Below are 16,821 nucleotides of genomic sequence, written 5' to 3' on the forward strand. Positions count from 1 at the left end.
TCGCCGGTAAGTTCTCAGAAGCCCACCCCACACGCGCTTCAGGCAGGCCACCTGCTTGCCACCAGAAGGCTAGAACTTCCAACTGCCAGCTGCTGAGGCTGGATTTGAACTGCTGTCCTAGAAGGCAGTTCAGCCTTTTCACCTCACGCTCAATGACACAGGGAAGAATATAAGGAGCAAAGTGCAGCAGTGAGACACAGAGGCCATTCACGCCATCGCCTGGAGAATCTGCTTCTCTTTGCCACTTCCTATTTACTCTAAGAATGGTGCTTTTCAGGCCATTTCCCCAGCTCCAGGTGCTAGCGCATTCCAAATTGAGGGCCTAATCCAGCTCCCCGGGACAATTCACATGAGCAGCACCAGCAGGATTTAGACACTTGTAACATTCCCTTGCTCCCCACAGGTGGGACTTACTTCCTGCCCGATCCAGTTCCACTTAAGGACATCACTTTACATACAGGGCTCATCAGAGGCCACTCACACAGCTAACCCCACCTCCCCAGTACAGCACCACTACCAACCGCACACACTGAAGCTACCGTACAGGGAGGGAGCTCTGCTTTCACTCCCAAAGAAGTTATGACTCTAGGAAGTTCCAAACTAGCTTCTCAGCGGAAGACATAGAACCCCGAATGCCCTTTATCAGATCATGTGCAGTTCTCCTAGACAGCAAAGAAAACTCATTGCTGTGGAGAACTTAGACATAAAGAAACACTTCGATACATTGCGGCACCCATCTGGCCACTCTAGCTTTCCTTATTTTGAGTGGGCTGCATTGCTGAGCAGTCAGGACTCAAAGTTCAGATTTGTATTTTTTAACTACAGAAAAAGAGTGGGTGCATTTACGGATTGCAATGGCAGGGAAATGACTAAGTGAGATATATCCAGATAATCCCGGCAATTGACCTGCACCCCACGCTGCAGAGGAAGGTGAAAAACCCCTGAGGTCACTGACAAGCCGACCGGGAAGGTGAAAACCCCCCGAGGTCACTGACAAGCTGACAGGCGGGGGTGGGGGAGGAGGAGGGCCAGGAGATGCCTTCCTGATCCCACATAGGGTGATCAGCTAGACCCTCATCATGTGAACAACAACCAGACAGAAGCACATGGACAAGAGAATGGTCAGGGCCACCCTGTCCAGCAGCCCATCTCCAGCTGTGACCATCTCTGATGCTTCAGAGGCAGGAGACCAAAAGAACAAGGCTACAGAAAAGCAAGACGGGAAACTGAAGTACTGACTGATGGTGTTTATTAAAGAAGCCATGGTGCTTTTCCAAATGGTTGGGGTTTTAACTCCTGTGTCCTGGCCAACTTCCAGTTTAAGAAACTGGATTCTGTCTGAATTCCCTGGCAGTTTCAAGTTGATTTGGTGGTGTTCTTTGCTTCCTGTCCTAGCTGGTGTGCACTCTTGCTTGGCGTGGTTAAAAAGCTTCTGTGTTCCACCATAGAAAGGCCTGGCTGCACTTCAGTGCCGGCTGCTAGACACAGAGGGCCAGATTCTGATCTTGCATCGGTTGCACACTGGGGTAGCTGCTGACTTCTATGGAGGAGCTCCTGATTTCACTCAGTGTGGGAGAGGGGAGAATCGGGCAAAGAACGTGCAGTACGTGGGATGAAATGGAAGGTGCCAGTGACATTATGTTTAAAACAACTCCCCTGGCTGACGAACTGTACTACCCAAGTTCTGTCTTGAGTCCTCTCTGCCCTCTTCAGCTCAACAATGCAGACTCTTTAGACCAGGTGTGCTGGGCGTGTAAAGCGGGGAAGTACAGGATCCCACCAGCTCAGGCAGGGACAAACCCCACAATAGCTGGCCTGGCTAGAGATCAGAGACAATTTTGGATACATGCTCGTTAAACAGCAAACAATAAGTTTATTAGTGAAAATTCATCTCCTCTGCCCCTTGGCCCCTGCTCCTGCTCCCCCACTCCCGTACTCTCCTGCCTGCCCCTGCTCTGATCCCTTCTCTCTTCTAGGATGGCAGCGATTTGTTCTTAAAAGCGACAGGTTTATAGGTTAGCCGACACCTTCACTCTGTGGAATTTTAATTAACTTCTCCCATCGTCAATGTGTTAAGGAGCAGGGTTTCCATTATGCGGGGTCAGCAGTGTGTTTCGGGCCCTGCTATATCAGCCGTCAAATTGAAGAATTAATGACGTGGCTAATCGGCTCTAATTCTTAAGAAAAAAAAACATGGAGGGGCATCGAAAGGGGAGGCTGGCGGGATTCGCGGTCTCACGAAACAAGCGAGTGATCCGAGCCCACTCATTTGTGGGGTAGCTGCTCTGCAGCCGCCCATTTGTCACCCAGCGGGGGGAGAAAGACGCTAGGTAAATATTGTGACAGAGAGTGTGCACGAGTGTGTGTGCCAGCGAGAGGAGACACTGTCCTGACAAGAGGCCAGCTCCACAGGTCATCACTTAGGAGAATAAAGCAGCCTGCTGCATAGCTCTTCCCAGCCACTGCAGAAGGACCAACAGATGCCATCTGAAGGGAAAACCACCCAGGCCCCTGCCAAGAGATTGGAGGCTAACACGGGTGCCTTGGTCACCACTGATACGACTGTGGATGGCTCAGAGAGAGGCCTGCACACACATGCACTCAAAGCGTCATGGAACTAGGCACAGGTGAAGCTCTTGGGCAGGAGGTTCAGCTCTATCACCCCCCAAGACACACCCCACGTAAAATGGATGGGGAGCGGCAAAACTGGCTTGGAAACCTAGTGAGGACAAGTTCTCACGGGAAATTCCTGGCATTAGGCTGGCCTAAAATTCATCCCACTGAAACTCAGGGATGGCAGAGCCCAACGGAGCATCGCAGGGTGCAGTGTCCATTGCAATGGGGACACCGGGAACACATGGGATAGAGCTCAGTGCACAATACGGTCCACAGTCTGCAGAGTAATTTGGGATCATTTAGGTCTTTAGACACCATCCGGGCATTATTAGCAGCTCTATTCGGTCGCTCCCGGGGACAGGAAAGGAGACATGTCTCCTGCAGGAGGGACAACGTCAAGGCTAACTCAACAGCACATACACGTGGCCGTTCACTGCCAGTCCAGTTTGAAGATTTACTGGACACAGGTTCAGTTTCTCGGAGTTTATCATCAGTTCACCTTCTCTGAAATGGGAGGCACAGACTCTTTGATCAGTAGATTGGAAGAGGCTGCAGCTTCTACACTCGCTGCTGTACGCAACATCTTGACATCCTCTACTGAACAGTGACAATCCTAAGGCCTAAACTGCATGCTCAGGAGCGGGGTTAAGTTGAGAAGAATAGCTGGAAAACAGCAACTTCGCATGCCATTTACTTTCCATTAACGACCTTCCCTATCCAATTTGCTCCATTCCCAAGCCAACTGAGCTCACTTGAACCACTGGCTCCACAAGCCCAGCCTGACCTCAGGAGCCAGGAGGACCCCCTTCTGCTTCGCTCGTCAGCAGACAAGAGGCTGGAGTCAGAGCGCAGGACACAGAATAGGATCTGCCTTGTTTCTCCACAGTGTCATCTGGGCTGAGAGGAGTAAAACGCAAGCTCCGCGTGTACAGCTGAGCAGCTCTCACTCGGCAAGCGAACAAGGGAGCAGACAGGGATGGAACACGAAGGGGCCATTTCTACAGAGTCACTTTCAAGGCTGGGTCCACATGGCTCTGGTGGGAGGTGACCTGAGCATATTTCCATAAGACTTCTGCCCCCACGGATTCAAACTCTGCCTATAACCTCCTCATCTGCCCCCCCCACATCAAGTTCCCAGACAACTGCACCATTATCTTGGATATATTTGCAAATCCAGAGTACTAGGGGATGGGGAATTGTGGGGGGAGCGGGAGGAAGTTAAGCAGTTCCTGTTAAAATGACCACTAAAGGTCTTGATTACCTTAATAATGGACTAATGGCGATGGACCAGACCCGGTCCTCAGTCTGCACCGTGTGTAAACAATGCCCAACTCTGCCAGAGGACAGGGACCAAACCTGGAGAGACAGAGAAGTGCTACATCAGGTCACTTAGCAGGCAGAGAAGAGTATAGGCATCCAAGCCTGTGTTTGAAGAGAACCACCCCCTCCCCGATCTTCTGAATGAACTCTCAGTCACACAATTGCACCAGCCGGAAAACCACAGGCCTCAACTGTGTCCCCAAGCAACTTTACTGCCAGACTCGGATCCTCTCACAGCCCAGCCCAGCTGATCATCAGCTCCACTCCATAGAACAGCCAAAATTAGGCTGCAAGCTCCTCAGGGCAGGGACCTAGTACTACAGAGCGTGCAGTGCAGAGCTTCCAGAGCAACCAGATCAGGGTATGTTCAAACACCCCGCTGTTCTCCTGGGGGGGGAACATAACTGAGTATTTCCATTTGTACTCGCTTGGGAATTAATTGCAGGCTTGTCTCATTTGTGCTCCCGTACAGACCCATCTCCCTAGGCCTGGCTTTTTAAGCCCACCCCCTAGGTATCTTCAAACAATGGACATTCAGCGAGGGCAAGGCCCTTGATCTCCCAGCAGCCTGGAAGAATCCCATCCCCTCCCCCAGCACTGCCAACACACGCTCCCCTTACACTGACTCACCCTTGCCATCAACATGGGCTTGCAGAGCACCGCACCCCCTGCCTTCCCTAGAGATGAACGGTCGGAGCGAAGTGTGGGGTTCTGCCAGAGCACCCCCGATCCCCAAGCCCCCTCCCCCTCCCCAGCTTGGCTGGATCTCCAGACTCTCACCCATAGCTCCCTTCTTCTCCCCATGCCCAAGGTTTTACTTAAAGACTTCAAAGCCGGGGGTGCCCTGTTTGTTTGTTTGTTGATAATGCCCAGGATTGCAGGCTATTCCCGGCAGCAGGGAATTTAGCACCTAGTGTCAGCAAAAGCAGCAGAAAAGCTTAACTCTTTTAAGGCGTCCCTATCTCCTACAGGTTAAAAATATTGCTCAGAGCATGCTATCTGGTGCCTATCAGTGAGGAATGTACATTAGCAGCTACTCGGAGCTTAGCTCTAATCAACACTCGGAGAGCCCTCAATAGCATCCACTGCACTTAGAGCTCCCTGCTACGGATTCCCTTCCAACCGCCAGAAATTACAAGGCACACGAGAAAAATCACTCTAAAAATCAAAGTGACTCCGTCCATTAGGGCCAGATGGGAGGGTCAGGCGGGCAAACTCATTCTGGCTGCAGAACTGAGCAAAATACAAAAAGTTAAATTCTCTCTGACCTTCAGGAGTTTCTTCTCAAGGTCTTAAGAGGTCTGTCCTGCTCCTGTCCATGGGAGCTGTGAGACTGTGCTGCCCGAAACACAGGCCCCGTGAACCTACTCGAGCACAGGCCAACTTCAAACTCATTCGAGCCAAGGCAAACTCTGCCCAGAAATTGTGTTTCACAAAAACATAACTTTGGAAGACAGGGTGACACTGGGTTAGAAACATCCCGAGTGGCCAGCCAAGCCACACCAAGCAGGACAGGATGGCCTAGCACGTACTAGCTAAATGGCTCCAATTTGATATGAAAGTCACTGAAAGACAAAAAATGGGTCACTTTCACAGGCACTTTCCTGTCTGTCCCTGCACACTTCATGTCTTTTTACAAAAAACATATCCTAGGAAACAGCTTTTTATAGCTTAGAATAAAGCTGTAAATAAGAGCCCACAGAACAGAGACCGTCCCGGTCGCTTGCGATGAAATTTGAGAGAGACTAATAGAAAGGGAAATACATGTTACAACAGCATTACAAGGCCAAGTCTAAACTGCCCTGTAAGCCCATCTGGTCTGACCCTCTGTTTCTGCCTCATCTCACCTTTCAAGCCCGTGGTTAGTTTCCCCAGCTCCTGCTGGACCCCTATCCTGGCGGGCTGACAGCGCAAGCGACTCTCCAGAAACCTAAGCAAGGATTATTGTGCTCTCAACACAGAGAGGCAAGTGCAGGGCTCAAGCTCCCATTCAACCCGCCTTTAAACACACGCAGAGCTCACAGCTCACCCTCTGCTACAGCACGTGCAGTGCCGGACATGACACTTGCTCACCTTTGCTGTTCTGTCCCGGGAGCCGCTCACGATAATGCCCCCTTGACAATCCACACAGTTCACCTCCTGCTGGTGTGCAGAGAACTTTATGCTGAAGGAGCCATGGACTTTAGAGAGGACAATATTTCCATCGCTGTGAAAAAAAACCCCGAGCGGGAAGTCATCATCTTTGCAGGGCAGCTAAAGCATCAGCATTTGATAAGCGCGTCTCCAATTAATGCTTGGCAGAACTGCATGAGGACTAGAACACCTGCAATCCCTGGGGAATGGATGATTCATTCCCCACCACCACCCACAATGTTCCCATTAGATCCTATTTCTGGTCATCCCAGGCCAGAGCAGCTGCAGATGGCAGCATGTTGTCACCAGTCTGGGACGTTCTCAGTGAGGGCCATGCTGCACAAACCAGCACAGTAGCCATTCCGTCCTCTGGTGTTCCTGAGGAAGCCGGAATCCTGTCCAGATGCTATGCAGTGGTGGGGTGGGGAGGAGGTTGGCAGGGAGCCACATCTCTCTTCTGCCACATCCCTCCCCCTCATGCCAGGGCAGCTAGAAGCACAGGAGCAAGATTTGACCCAGAGACTGAATGAGTTGTATTAACTCAGCAAAGAATTTGCTACCTTATTATGCCAATAAAATTATAGAAATTGGAACATGTCTCAGAGTGGTAGCTTTGTTAGCCTGTATCAGCAAAAAGAACAGGAGTACTTGTGGCACCTTAGAGACTAACAAATTTATTTGAGCATAAGCTTTCGTGGGCTACAGCCCACTTCATGGGATGCATGCAGTGGAAAATACAGTAGGAAGATACAAACACACAGAGGACATGACAAAATGAGTGTTGCCATACTAACTATAATGAGAATAATCAGTTAAGGTGGGCTATTATCAGCAGGAGAAAAAATAACTTTTGGAAATGGGACATCCTGATTATCACTACAAAAGTTATTTTTCCTCCTGCTGATAACAGCCCACCTTAACTGATTACTCTTGTTATAGTTAGTACTACCACGCTCAGGTGCCAAAAGATGAGCATCTTATAAACTAGGTCTTTTCATTTGCTAAAGCCCAGGTAGATGCAAGTTGTTTGTGTGCACAACTGCAGCTAATGAATGCCCAGTTCCGAGTATCATGCTCCTCAACTGTCTAGATGCATTGTCCTTGCAGTCACCATTATTGCATAGGAACAAAATATATATTAAAATCCCTGGCAAAATCGGCACTGCTTAGCCTCCTTATCGGCAGCATCTACAAAGAGATCAAGGCTTGAAGGGGTCATTAGCATGAGACTGGAGAGGTCTCTTTCGGGAAGAAGCAAATCAGACTGTCAGGAAAAGAGCAGTGCAAGGAAGTTAAATATGGTGGAACATGGAGCACTTTTCTGCTCTGAAACAGATTTATCCAGAGTGCTTAGAAAATTAATTCCTCTACTGGTGCAGCTGAAGAGCTCTGGCCCCCGACCAAAGCTTCTCCCCTCCACGGCACTGAGCTTACCCTCCTCCACTGACGATGTGGGAACCGGTGAGAACAAATCGACACACATCTTCCTGGTGGCCAGAGAAGATGGCTTGAGGACGGCGCTGTAGGCCAGCACTGTCTGGACGAAACCGGTAGGCCCAGATGTCTTCTGCCTGGGACAGGTAGAGATAGTCGCCATCTAAATGCATCCAGGGCATCAAGCTGCAGAGACAATGACAAGGGAAATGGATCAGACAGCTGCTGGCCACCCCAGGACATATTCCCAGAGCACAGGCCTGAGTATAGCGTCACAGCCAGGAAACAAGTACATTTCTCAATACATGCCAGAGCACATCAGTAGCTTCTTTCTGACCAAGGTTCCAGACTTGAGGAAGAGGCCAAGAATGGGGTCTTTGGAAGAGGGGCTGGCTAAGGAACCTAGAGGCTTAGATATGAAATACTTAGGACTCCCATGGCATCTTTGCAGGGGTAGGTTTTGTTCTGAGATGGCCTTTGAGTTCCTCTTCCTTCCTCCACACCCATGCAGCTGTCTAGTCCAAGTGAACATCCAGCTTCCCCATAGACTCCTCTAGCCTGTCTCACTGGTTCTCTCTCCAGTGCAATTTAATTAACTCTCTCCATTTTTCTACAACTTTTTTATAAGAAAAAGCAACGAGTTTTAATTCAGGATACGAGAACAATAGGGAAGACAACGTAGTTTGGATGGTGGCTTTATTAAATTAGCTAATGAACTGTCAGACCCCAGCTCTGAAGGTAGCACAGAAATGAGGGTGGAAATCCTGTGACACACACCCCCCACCCCACCCAGAACAACTCTGTGGCACCCCTCCCCCTCCCCCCCGCATGATCCCATTTTGGGTCGAGACACCCGTGGTTACAACACCCTGAAATTTCAGATGTAAAGATCTGACTAGTTTTAAAACCCACTGGCCATGAAATCAACCAAACTGGTCTGTGAATTTGGTATGGCCTTCTCACTTGTCCTCAGCCTGGCTGATGTGAAAGCTGCACTTACAGGAGGCCTGGTTCTCAAGCAAGAGACCTTGTCTTCCTAGATGTTTTGCAAAGCACATAGCACAGCTTTGGACGCACTGCCCACGAGTTAATAATCACAATCACCTCTACTCACTGCGATGCACATCTCATTATCCTGGGCAGGAACTAAGTTAATATTTCAAGATTTGTGGACTGCATCCAGACCAAAGGCCAGGCAGGGCCCAACAGTGGAAGGCAATGAACAAAAGAAGTGAATCTTGAGGAGGGATGTGAAGGAGAGAGGCTCCTGGACTGTATTAGCTCAAGGGATTATTCCAGGCTTAAGGTGCAGCAAGGGAGCAGCGAAGCACGTTCTATTGTCAGAGCACAGATTAGGAGCAGCGCAGTGGTATGAGACAAGATGCAGACAGGCTCTGAAGACAAATCACTCAACAGTTTAGGATCCGAAGTGAAGAACACAGTATCCAACTAGAACTGCATGGGAAAGCGGAATGCATTTACCAGGGCTGGAATATCACCCAACCCCTATTGTTGGGAGAAGCACCATAGGCTCCTCATTGACAGCTGAGACTGGGTTCTCAGGTCTGGTGTCTAGTGGGCTAGGCAGCACCTCCAGTTATCCCACTGCAGTGTCATTAGGTAAGTCAAACGACAAAGCAGCCTTGTCTGTGTCACTTGTAAGACCCTAAAGATCTTTTATTTTTGGGGGGGGAGGGGCTCAAACAGTCTGAAATCAAAGTCCAGAGGCAAACCCAGCATCCCCTATTGGATGCCACAGAGCAGAGTAAAAGAAAAAGAAGCCACTTGCTTGCGTTTCCATTTCAGGAGAGTTTCCCTCCGGCAGCGCCCGTGCCTCCAGTTCTGAGAGACCTTCACTCTTTCCTTCACTGGAATGCCAGCCGCTCTGCAGATAAAGGAAGACAGACACAGTGAGCCCCAAGCACTGATGCAGCATGTGGACCTCACATGATCCAGCCAGGGTCACGTTCTTGCTCCAGTTCCATAAGTGACCAACTAGCACACACCGGCCTAACTGGAAACTCAGGGCCTGACTCATGCTGGGCAAGGAAGAGAGGAGCACGGCCTCAGTAGTTCTGTCTGGAGCCATGCTAGGCACTGCAGGGGAGAGTGAAGTGCGAGCAGACCTGCCTTTACTTTTCAGGTATAGCCAGTGTCCCCGCCAGCACAAGTGTCACGATGCAGGGGGGAGGGAAGGCAGATGCAACACAGCCCTGCTCACACCTCCACTACCCAGAAACACCCCTTGGGCACAAGGACTGCCTCTTGGGCAGGGAACATGGAGTGAGACAGGGAACAGCTTCCACCATCCTCCCCGCACATCTTGGGGCATTCATCCCGTGGAAGGCATAACCTAGCCCTTCACTAGCTGTGCATGCATCTTCGCTGCAGCAACCGTCCAATGTGCACTGCAGGCTGGGAATTTTCTACCATTTGGAAGTTACAAAAGCTCCTGTCCTCAGTAAATCAAACCAGTTTTTAACCCCAACTTAAGCAAAGGTCCCACTCCTCACTGAAGGCTAAATTCATACCAAGTTCCCCATTAAAAGCCATTTCAGTTTGTAGCCTTATCTGAAAAAAATGTCAAGAATTTTATTTGAACAGTGGGAAGAGATTATTTCTCCCCCACTCACTCCTCAGCTGAAGGGGGCGCAAAGGGATTCCACTCCCACCTGCTGAAGATTTTGCTCTTCAGGCAGATCTCAAGCATGGAAGAGTTCAGCCTAAAGAGAGACTGTTTTGAAAAGTTCATGGATTACAAGGCCAGAAGGGACCATTATGATCCTCTAGTCTGACTTCCTGCAAAGCCTGGGCCAGAGAACCCCACCCAGCAATCTCTGAAGAAAGCCCACAACATGTGTGTGAGCTACAGCATTTCTTAGAGGGGTCTGATTGAAAGACCGTAAGTGATGGAGAATACTCTGCATTCCTAGGAAAAAGTTCTTCTAATGGTTAATTATTAAAAATCACACCTTATTTATAGCCTTCATTTGTCTAGCTTCAGTTTACAATTATTAGATCGTTATGCCTTTTTCTACTAGATTAAAGAGACAACTACTATCAAAAAATCTCTTCTCATGTACGTACCTTTGATTGCAGTCTAAAAAGTACGATCATGACCCCACATACTCTGAGGCAAACAAACTAAATTCTGCAGAAGATTCCATGGCTTCAGTATGCACAGGGATCTGGTTACAAGCAGGTGAAAAACAGTTCATAAAAGAAAAACCATTCCACAACCTGATCCATAACACCCACCAGAATACAAAAACACCTGCATCCACTGCTGAACTGCAGCTGCATCTGGGGTGGACTAAAGTAGCTATTCAACAGTGCCCAGCAAGGCTACACAACAGTTTATAGCAAGAAGTATCCAGCATTCCACAGAAACTACAGAGAGCATTTTCCAGGAGGCGGAACAGAATTACTCAAAATGGAATTTGGTGAGAGCGACACAGCTAACACTCCCAATAGGATCAGATATTAAACACAGTAATGTAAACATTTCAACAGAGCCCCAAACCATGACTGGCAACCCTATACATAGCTTATGGCCAACAATATTCTGATAAACCCAGTGAGTTGCTGTTCCATAATTAGCAAATTCCCCGGTTCCCTCTAACGCTGTTCCTGGATGACCTCCTTTGGCCCCATGGTCACAGCTGCTCTCTCTCTCTCTAGCCTGGCCACTCCTTCCACTCTTACACTGCCAACATCTCCTCCTTGACTATGACTTGGTCAACTCTTCTCCAGCCGCCTGGCATCTCAGCTGCTTCCACTCTAGCCAAAACTGCTGCTGCTAAAAGAGTCATCTTCCATGTCCTCTGCTCAAACGCGGTCACTCCCCTTTTTGACTCTTTTCACTGACTTCCCCTTAACTTTCACAGCAAGGGTGGATTTCTTGTCCACACCATCCATGTCCTGCACAACTACACCCTGTCTACACCTCTGCTCTCCTTTCCCTTACTTACATGCCCTTCCTAATGGCCCCCTTGGCACTGAGGGCTGGTCGATACCAGAAACTTACATCAGCATAGCTACATCTCTCACAGATGCGAAAAATTCACCTGCCAGAGAGCCCAAGCTATGACCACCTAACCCCCGGTGCAGACAGTGCAAAGTTGACGGCAGAATTCTTCCATCAACCTAGCCACCACCTTTCGAGGAGGTGGATTAACTAAAGCAATGGGAGACTCGCTCCTATCGTTGTAGTGAGTGTCGACACAAACGCAGCAGCCCTGCAACTGTGCCACTGTTGCATTTTACGTGTAGACATAGTCTGAAGAAGGGCAAAGTTTGTTAATATAGTTTAATCGCAATGATTAATTTGAGCAGTCCCAATCTCACTCATCCCAACTGCTCTCCCTCCAATAGATCCGCAAAATGTCAAACAGCCACAGAAACCATTTCTAATATCCCGCTTCTCTCTACTCCAAGAAGTGCACGCACAGAAGAGAGAAAGGGTCCAATTCCGTATTCACAAAGCATTAGAAAGAGAACTATCTTGCACTGTCTCCTGAGAACTGTCTCCTGACCGGTCTTTGCTATCTCTACTTTCTATGACTTTGTCACCACTAGGGCTTTATTCTCAGTTCCAGGCATGATTTACCTAGGCTAATCCACACACAGAGAGGATCACGTGCCTAGTTCTCAACTTTTACAGTCGCCCCACCAAGAAGAGCTAAGCTGGCAAGAAGTTTCACTTCCCCGAGCAGCCCGTGGAGTGAGACCTGCAAGCCATCTGAAGGGACAAAAGGAGGTTTGCCCAGACCAAGGAGGATTTATTTTAACTACCATCATCAACAGAGTGCCTTGGATCTAAATTTAGTGTCTGCTGGACCGATAAGGAGAAGAAGAAGAAATGTTGCAGCCTCCTAGAGAGAAAGCAGAGGCGGGATCCAATTAGCCCTGCCCTTCACCCTCTCCAGGGAAAATCAGCACAGGCAGCACTTACACTTTGCATAGCTTCTTCCAACTTTAGTCCCCCAGAAAAAAGGAGTTGTTTAAGCAGGTATGTGCAAGGCCATGAGAAACAGAGGTGCAGGAATGCTCTCTCCCTTGCTCTGTGCATTCCAGTCCTGGATTCGTGTGCTAGGACTCTCCAAACATGAGAGGTTACAGCACTGTGTATATGGCTGTTATGTATTTAGGTGAATTCAGAGGGTTGTTTGTTTTGTTTTTAGTTCCCATGAAAGTGAGCAGGGGAGCTAAGACAACACCAGCAAACACTAGAGAATGGGCACAGATGCACCCCCAACTGTGAACGGCTGCACCACCTGTCGTTCCAGTCCCAAAGTCACAACACCCTCCCCATTCCCAAGCTCTGCCAATGCACCTTTATCCTGATTCATAATCTCTCCTGCTATTGCATTCTGTGGCTTTCCCAAACTGCTCCGCAGGTGCACCTCCAGCCTGCTCCATAGCAACCTTGCTACAAAGTCTCCAAATATGTCTCAAAATGTACTTAACACAAGAACGGCCAGACTGGATCAGACCAATGATCCATCTAGCCCAGTATCCTGTCTTCCGACAGTGGCCAATGCCAGATGCCCCAGAGGGAATGAACAGAACAGGAAATCATCAAGTGAGCCATTCCCAGCTTCTGGTGAACAAAAGCTAGAGAAACTTCAGAGCATGGCCATCCTGCCCAGACTGGCTAATAGCCATTAATGGACCCATCCTTCATGAATGGATCTAGTTCTTTTTTGAACTCTGTTATAGACTTGGCCTCAACAACATCCTCTGGCAATGAGTTCCACAGGTTGACTGAGAGTTGTGTGAAAAAATACTTCCTTTTCTTTGTTTTAAAACTGCTGCCTATTTCATTTGGTGGACCCTAGTACTTGTGTTATGAGAAGGAGTAAATAACACTTTCTGATTTACTTTCTCCACACCAGTCATGATTTTATAGACCTCTATCATATCTCCCCCTCGTCCCTTAGTTGTCTCTTTTCCAAGCTGAAAAGTCCCAGTCTTACTAATCTCTTATTAATTAAGCCGTTCCATACCCCTCATCATTTTTGTTGCCTTTTTCTGTACCTTTCCCAATTGCAGTATATCTTTTTTGAGATGGAGCGACCACATCTGCTCGCAGTATTCACAGTGTGGGTGTCCCATGGATTTATACAGAGGCAATATGATATTTTCAGTCTTATCCTCTATCCCTTTCTTAATGATTCCTAACATTCTGTTAGTTTTTTTGACAGCCGCTGCACATTGAGCGGATGATTTCAGAGAACTACCCACAATGACTCCAAAATCTCTTTCTTGAGTGGTAACAGCTAATTTAGACTCAATTGTTTTATATGTATAGTTGGGATTATGTTTTTGAATGTACATCGCTTTGCATTTATCAACATTGCAAAATGGCAGATGAAATTGAAACAGGAAATCATCATCAAGCAGTTGTGTTACTAGTGGGATCTTCCAGGGATTAGTTCTTGGCCCTACACTGTTTAACATTTTATCAGTGACCTGGTAGAAAACAAAATCATTACTGTAGATGACAAAGATTGGAGGAGTGGTTAATAATGAAGAGGACTGCTGGTTGATAAAGAGAAATCTAGATTGCTTGGTAAACTGGGCACAAGTAAACAATACACATTTTAATATAACCAAATGTAAAGTCACACATCTAGGAACAAAGAATGCAGGTCATACTTCCAGCATGGCGGACTCTATCCTGAGAAGCAGGGACTTGGGGGGCTATGGTGGATAATCAGCTGCCCACAAGTTCCCAGTGCAACGCTGTGGTCAAAGGGGCTAACATGCCCTTGGATGCATAAACAGGGGAATCTTCAGCAGTAGAAGAGAGTTATTTTGCCGCTGTAATTGGCAGTGGGGAGATTGCTTCTGGGAATACTGTGTCCACACTTCAAGAGGATCTTGAAAAATTGGAGAGTGCTCAGAGAAAAGCCACAAGTAAGATTAAGGATTGGAAAACAAGCCCTATAGTGAGAGGCTCAAGGATCTATTTAGCTTAACAAAGAAAAGGTGGAGGGGTGACATGATCACGGTCTATAAGTATCTATACAGGGAACAGTAATTTGATAGAGGGCTCTTCAATCTAGCAGAGAGAAGTATATAACATGATCTAATGCCTGGAGGTTGAAGCTAGATAAATTCAAGCTAGAAGTAAGGTGCAAATGTTTTCAACACTGAGGGTAATTAACAACTGGAACAACTTACCAAGGGTTGTGGTGGATTCTCCATCACAGACATTGTTTTAAAACAAGACTGGATGTTTTTTCTACAAGGTCTGCTCTAGGAATTATTGGGGGCAGATCTCTGGCCTGTGTTAGACAGGAGGTCAGACCAGATGATCACAATGGTCCCTTCTGGCCTTAGAATCTAGGAGTCTACAAAGTGCATTTTAAAACAACAAGGGTGCCTTTATCAAGGATGTTGCATCTGCAGAAGTGGGTTTTTTACCCATGAAAGCTTATGCCCAAATAAATGTGTTAGTCTTTAAGGTGCCACTGGACGCCTTGTTGTTTTTGTGGATACGGACTAACATGGCTACTCCCCGATACTTAAGGACGCCTTTAGTATCCTTAAGGTGGGACTTTCCAGAAATCACACTATTGAGGTGAGAATTTCAGGGGCTCACAGACTCCCAGGTTTCCCTTACAAAAACAAGGTCACTGAAGATATCTCAATAACGGCCCTTTTGGTCCATTTCCCCTTTGAAGTGAGAACTAATGTACTGTTATTAATACTAAGCAAACAGCAATGGGGCGCATGTCCCTCAAGGGGAGGGAAAACTACCTCCCACGCAAAGTTGACATCCAAAGGGGAAAAGGTCCAGTTAGAACCCAAGGACGGATTGATTAAGAAAGCACTGACATCTTGAAAGTTAAGCAATATTCTGCAAAGGCATAAGTAGCACCTCCTCTCTTGCCATGAGTCTAGAAGATCTAAATGGTCAACCTATGAGATGATCCCTCTCTCTACCAGCAGCACAAACTCAGAACGGACTCTGCCACTGGTGTCACCAATGAGAAAGATCCAGCAATTGCAACCTAGCTAAAATCCTCCCGACTATGCACAAGGCAGAAAAGAACACCTTAGCCAGACTCACTCTGCACAACTAACCTCTCCCTCTCCTGCCATGAAAGCCAGCAGACAGAACTCAGAAGATACTGAGAGCAGAGGTGTCATTTTTAGATAGCCACTTCTCTGACGATAACGAACCATAACAGAACACACGGTACTGCAGGAATATTAGCCTGAATGGCCTGTTGATGGCACAGCCATGACGCATTTGTACACACTGCTGGCTTAGACTCAGGGTATTACAGAATTCCAAGGGACAGCCACTCTTCTTTTAAGATTCTGGCCTTCTTTTGTTCTTGACAGCCCCCTGCATCCCATCTTGCTGGTAATTACACCACTCAGGAAACTCTAGCAAAATCTTAAGAAACAAAGAAAAGATTCCAATCCCTCTTTTTGAAGAGAGCTGAGAAAAGGTGCCAAACATATTAAAGACTAGCTACCAAGGCGCCGCCATCCTGACAGTGACAGCACTCCACATTTAAATGCATGAGAAAGCCAGTGGAGCTGCAAAACAACATGATAGGATTTCCACAAGTGGCAAGGGACTTTGGATGCCTTGGCGTTCCCATATGCCCAAATCGAGACACCTTAAAAGGGACTGATTATCAGAGACGGGGTGCTAGGATCTTTCTGAAAACCTGGCCCCTTTGAGAGGATCTCAAATTGGGAATCCCAAAAGAAAACAAACAAAAAAAAACACTATCACTTTTGTGAGACTTTGCTACCATTTGATTTCATGATCCATATTTGGATCTACCAACAGATCTGACTTCACGCCAACTTTAAAATCCCATCACTCTCGTGTGTTTAAATGCTAAGTCACTTTCCCTGTGTCCTGGAGCTCCTGGTGAGGGGAAGCATTAAAAAAATGGAAGAATGAAGACAAACTTTTAAAGTCTCTCTGCAGTCTGAGGTAGCGATCAGAATACGCTGGAGTTTTCCTTTTAAGTAAATGGTATTTGCATTTCTCAGTGGCGGACAGTTACCAGCAATACCGGATGCAAGAGGAAGGAAGGAATCTTAACAGACAAGAACAGGTGCCCCCCGATTTCTGTAACTCCTCTCACCTATCTCCAAGGTGCCCTCCAGTCCTGTTCCCAAGAACTGATATTGTTTTTAAAATGACAGAGCACCCAGAAAAGATTAGCCCCTTGTAAATAAACATCTCCTGTGGCTGTTAATGCGTGTAGGAATCTCTAACCTGGCCCCGGGGCCTGGCCAGATTCTCTTTTTCCCAGCCTTCTTTCCATAGCCTGGGGCTCA

The 16,821-nt window shown here is 47.7% G+C and overlaps 1 protein-coding gene across 3 annotated transcripts in view; it reads right to left on the minus strand.

Moving 5' to 3' along the window:
* Window positions 1-16,821, minus strand: part of FBXW4 (F-box and WD repeat domain containing 4) — an 89,285-nt gene that overhangs the window by 60,250 nt on the left and 12,214 nt on the right. For 2 of the 3 annotated variants that reach the window (XM_050958172.1, XM_050958170.1), the window contains exons 2-5: window positions 9,293-9,388; window positions 7,504-7,689; window positions 6,010-6,142; window positions 3,878-3,972 (exon numbers count right to left, since the gene is read on the minus strand). In XM_050958172.1, coding sequence (XP_050814129.1) covers window positions 3,878-3,972; window positions 6,010-6,142; window positions 7,504-7,689; window positions 9,293-9,388 — 510 coding nt within the window. The remainder of the gene's footprint in view (window positions 1-3,877; window positions 3,973-6,009; window positions 6,143-7,503; window positions 7,690-9,292; window positions 9,389-16,821) is intronic. The other variant, XM_050958171.1, reaches the window with a different exon arrangement.

Source organism: Gopherus flavomarginatus, chromosome 6 (genome assembly GCF_025201925.1).
Source record: "Gopherus flavomarginatus isolate rGopFla2 chromosome 6, rGopFla2.mat.asm, whole genome shotgun sequence".
Taxonomy (NCBI): Eukaryota; Metazoa; Chordata; order Testudines; family Testudinidae; genus Gopherus; species Gopherus flavomarginatus.